At 58.3% G+C, this 4961-nt stretch overlaps 1 protein-coding gene across 1 annotated transcript in view; it reads right to left on the bottom strand.

The window, feature by feature from the left end:
• RAP1GAP2 (RAP1 GTPase activating protein 2) overlaps positions 1 to 4826 on the bottom strand; it is a gene marked incomplete at its 5' end in the record, with an annotated part of 17052 nt that extends 12226 nt beyond the window's left edge. Inside the window, 6 exons of the mRNA XM_035897244.1 lie at positions 440 to 734; positions 1293 to 1393; positions 2594 to 2677; positions 3592 to 3645; positions 4047 to 4125; positions 4723 to 4826. Of these exons, the coding sequence (XP_035753137.1) occupies positions 440 to 734; positions 1293 to 1393; positions 2594 to 2677; positions 3592 to 3645; positions 4047 to 4125; positions 4723 to 4826 (717 nt within the window). The remainder of the gene's footprint in view (positions 1 to 439; positions 735 to 1292; positions 1394 to 2593; positions 2678 to 3591; positions 3646 to 4046; positions 4126 to 4722) is intronic.
• Positions 4827 to 4961: the final 135 nt, after the last annotated feature.

Genomic DNA, 4961 nt, shown 5'->3' with positions numbered 1-4961 from the left:
GGGGAACCACGCACGGCCTTTCGCATCGGCTCGCTGTGAGCGCTGCTGGCATTTGTGGCTCTAAGCAACACACTCGCCGTTTGAAACGTTCCACGTGGCCGCGTTTCTCCACGGAGAACAGAGAGGAAGCCGGGCTCACACCCGCTTGGTGCGAGCTGTCCCGAGGCTTATTCAGATACGGAGCAGCATCAAAAATCGTCACTAAATGTTATTATACAGGCATATGTTTTATACACGTATGTCTGTAGGCACACACGCTAGATAAATGCACGCGCACACCTATGCGTGTGTATGGCTGACACACGCACACCTATCCCAGTTGGGCGTAATGGTCATACTGGGTCCATCACAGAGCAGAGGGGCAGGGCAGCCGCCTCCGGACCTCGGCCCGCGATGCCGCAGCAAAAACCCAGCACGCGCAAGCCGAGGCCCCCCTCACCTTGTACGCCACCTTATCTGTCTCGGGGTTTTCCACCTGCACAACGATGTAAGCGTGCAAGAAGTTGGAGGCGATCATGTCCGGGACGAACGGCGTGTTCTCTTCTTGGAAGATAATGGCCACGATGTCATTGCCAATGTGCCAAAGGAAGCTCGTCCCCCTTACTTGTTGCGTGTCTCCTTCGGTGAAAGGCAGCTTGGTAGAGACGTGAAACATTATCTCCCTGTCCCTGAACACCGTGTACACAGACTCCGCTCCCGTCTGCCCATGGCTGACATCCAGACCCCCTCGAAAACTAGGGACGAAGGGAAAGTCAGGGAGAAACAAAGAAATATTAATGGGAAGCATAGCAGAGACCACCAGCGATGGAGCGATAGAACGAACCAGCTCGTTTATCTTTATCGAGCAGCGAGCAAACGGGAAGGAACAACCTGAGTGTCAGGGACCGCAACGGAGCATCGCTGCCACCGCTCTGAAACTGCGGGCGTGCGGCAGAGCCCACCGCAGCCGTGGGCACCGGCCCTCGCCAGCAGCCGGGTGGTCCCTGCCTGCACCAGGACGGTGCCCGCGACACCGGCCAGGGCACATTTCCCTACGGAGCTCCTTTCATCTACAGGCAGGTTTTCACCCAACCTCAGAACTGCAGGAAAGGACGTTTTTCTCTCTTCGCAGCTCAGATTTTTTTTGAAAACTCCCCCAGCTTTGAAAAACAAGCCAAAGCTGTATCTGCTTCTGCTCCGCACCTCCCGCTCACGAGCGAGATGACTTCTGCTCCCGCACAGTAGATATTCTTACGTGTGCCATGGTCTCTCCTTAAACGTGTTTGTAAAATCGTCCCTTTTATTTCCCTTACCCTTTGAAGTCCTGGAGCGTTATGGTGTCTCCCAGAAAACTTAAGAAGCTCTTGAAGGCAGCGCTCTCTTCGTTATTGCCGAACAACTCCTCCTCCTGGGTCTACAAAACACAGGGCGCATCTTTTGAGAGCCCCAGCCCTGCCTGGCTCCAGCAGCCAGCGCGCCCAGCCGGCGCCGGGGGGAGGAGGAGGAGGGTCTGGCCCGGGCTCCGTCACCGCGGCATCACCGAGCCTGACCAAAGCCTCCGTCCCCAGCGGCTGCCACGCACCGGGACAGCCCCATGCCCCCAGCACCGCTCCGCTGTCCGGCTACGGGTGCTACAGACACAGCGGCCACCAACGTGACCGGTCCCTTTGAAAGGCGCCTCCTGCGCGTCACCCTGTGCCGAGCATCTTCTTCAAACCAAACCTTGCTGTTGGCAAAAGCACCACAGCAGCAGAGAAAGGAACCCGCGTCCCGCCCCGGCTCTCACGGCGATTTCTGCTCGGGCCACCTCGCCCTGCACACCCGTCTCCTGCCACCCCCTGCCCCGCGTGCCACCCTGGGGCCATGACCAGCAGCTCGTCCCCGGGTGCTGCCCACAGCCGCAGGCTGCTCCCCCCTCCGCTCCCCCGTGGGCACCACCGCCGTCGGCCACCGGCACCGTCCTTGGGCCGGTCACAGCCCCCTCAGCCCCCACGGCAGCCAAAGGCAAAGCTGCTGAGTGCGACTTCTAACCAAAAGCAAGGGACCTCGGGATCACACGCAGGAAATAGCAAAGTGCAGGTGAGTCCTTCCTTGGAACATCCAAGCCTTAATCACCACTCGCGTGCTGTATTTCAAAACAATGAGGCCTTAGTTATGGTCCTGCACGAGTTACTCAGTCCAGAATAAAACGCAATATGCAAAGATAAGGAGAGTGCCTGTCGGAATCCTCTCTGGCGAGCGACAGGACTCAGCTGCCTCTGCGCTCCCCATTCGGAGTCCTCCAAGACGGACATAACCGTGGCAATGTCGGATCTCATTTCTGATTGAAACACCAAGCCTGCTAAAATCCATTTTCGCATCCACTTTCCCCCACAGCAGCTTGTGGGCTGATTCCCACATTGAATTTTTTGTCACCTCATTTTTTAATGAGTCAGGGAAACACGCGAGCAAGGAGAAGCGCGTTATTAGCCAGGACACCCAGCAACACGACGCGTCGCGTGCGACAGCACGGACCGTGGGGCCAAGTTTCAGCCACGGGGGTCCCGTGCTCGTGGAATGCAGAGCGCCGGCCAGCGGGGATGCGCGCCCCGAGCACAGCACGGGGGTTACTCACCTGCCTGAACTTCTGATAGATCACGCCGAACTTGAACGTATTGTTGACCTCGTGTTCATCGTAGGACACTATCATCTGGGACGCCTGCAGGAACACAGAACACGAATTGTTTTCTGGGGGAAGTTTGAGGCCCTTTGGGTGCAGGTAACAGCCATTCTCGCAGCACCCCAGCTCCACGGTCCCAGCCTCGCTCCGTGAGGGCCCTGTCAGGGATGTTCACCTTCCCCAGCTGGACATGAGCTGTTCCCAAACTTCCAGACAAGGCTTTGATGGCAACAGCCATAAAGACAAAGGATGGACGAAATCGGTTTGACCCTGGCTACGTCAAAGGCTGGTGAAGCTGCCCTATAACTCACTGCCGTGCCTGCTGCAGAAAAGGTCTCCCACGAAAAGGTACTTGGAAATGATGGATTTGGTTTGTGACCTCCCAGGAGAGGGTCTCTGCGGCACAGAGGAGGAGAAGCGATCCTGGAGCAGGTAGCGAGTCTCAGTACGTCGCCAGTGGGACTTCCACCCAGACAAAACACGCCGCCCCCCCCCCGCCACCCACCCACCCCTGCATCGTTTCCAGCACGGCTTCTCAAGCACAGGCTCAACCCGTCTCACCGGGTTTCAAGCAAGCCTGAAGGCATCAAACCCAGATCCAGGTTGGTTGTACACCCCGCAGATGGTCGCCTCTCCTTCCTTCCCCATAATCTGAGGGCAGCCTAATACCAAAGTGCCGCCAGCCCTTGGTGGCCAGTTGACAGAACAGATGGTGGCAGGCGCGTGCCATCAGATGGCCCTTGGCTAACCCGCTGCCCAACGCACGCACGGCACGCCACCGCTGCGCGCCTCACATCCCCTTTGCAGGCAGGTACAGAGGTGGGGAGCTGGAAATGTGCAGTACAAACACCCTGCTCTGTGTCAGAGCAGTCAGTGGACCTTGGAGAAAAGGGGAGAATAAACTGTCTGACCTTCGCTGCCAAACGCGACCGACCTGGGGGAAGTCACCTCACCTTGGGGTACAGAACTGGGTTAAACTTCAGCCCGGAGGCGTCATCACAGAAGAACTGCGGGGAAGGGGAAAGCGCAGTCAGTGCTGGGTCCCCGGGCACGCGGAGCAGACACCCCCGTCCTGCCGAAACGCCACGCCAGGGCTGTGAGCCAAATCCAGCCTGCGACTGCAGCAGCTCCCCTCTTCACGCCCTCTCATTGGGATGCCCCGTGGCCTGGCTGGTACCCGAATGAGGATGCGGCAAGACAAGTCCCAGGTCTCTCCATGGGCCAAAGGTGCTGCCACCTCCTCACCTATTCCCCCAGATTTCAACCAGTGACCTGCCTGGGATCACTGGGAAACCAACAGCAGGGCCAACACCACCACCCGCCAAGCGCCCCTGGACCCGAGAGCCCCGGCACTGCTGCCCAACGCCGCCCTACGCTGCCCAAGGCGCAGCCCAGCCCAGCATTTTACCTTTGCAATCTGGGGGATACTAGGGATCTTGCTAAATTCTGTCAGGGGGATCCTTTCATGCAACGTCTTCACTTTGGACCTAGCAGAGCAAAAGAAACGAGCAGACATCAGGGAGCCTCCGAGGCAAAGAGGCACCGGCTCCCCCCCCCGCTCGCCAGCCCTGGGGGCGCACGCAGCGACGCTCCGCCAGCTGTGGGGAAATGGTGTTCTGCCCAACTGGTTGGGCCTGGCTAGTAAGCAAAGGCTCGACTGGTCTTCTCATCTCCGCAGCTCTTAAAATATCCATAGTTTGGAGGGAAATGATGCAACGGTTGAGGCGCGCTGGGCCTCGCCAGCTTACAGAGGGACGGCGATAGATGTGGCTGGTGTCATCCCGGTCCACGGCGAGGTTGACGCTCGGTTTCAGCGGGCTTAGCAACGCTAAGAAAATTAACTCTGTCCCAGCCGAAACCAGGACAGGATCAAAGCCTCTCGTTCGTTATCAGGGTCAGGCGGTCCCCGCGGACGCTGCAGAAGGGCGATGCCGCCGCGTCCCATCCCGCCCCAAGCCCCTCCGGGTGCCACAGCCTGCGTGCTGCCCACCCGGCTCTGCCATTTACAGTACGAACCAACCAAGGGACTCCCAGAGAGAAAATATTTTGTTAAACAAAGCTTTTTTGCTGTTGTTGTTCCATACCTGAGTATAATCCTTAAATATTCCGTGCCATCTGCCTCCTCGCACTTAATAGAAAGGATCAGATTTCCAAGGCTGCTGGCTGTACAATAAAAATTTAAATGATCCTAAAAATAGAAAACAGTGCATTAGCAGCAGGGGATGATGGCAAGGCTGCTGCCCCACGCCCGGCCGGGAGCAGAGGAGTCGCCTGCCACCCCGCCACCCCTCGGGGGACACCCTCGCACCCCCTCCTCGCCGGG

The sequence above is a fragment of the Egretta garzetta genome, unplaced genomic scaffold, assembly GCF_000687185.1.
Source record: "Egretta garzetta isolate BGI_Z169 unplaced genomic scaffold, ASM68718v1 scaffold337, whole genome shotgun sequence".
Classification (NCBI taxonomy): domain Eukaryota; kingdom Metazoa; phylum Chordata; class Aves; order Pelecaniformes; family Ardeidae; genus Egretta; species Egretta garzetta.
Note: the sequence above shows the minus strand (reverse complement) of the source record. Positions and strands in the feature narration are given on the sequence as shown.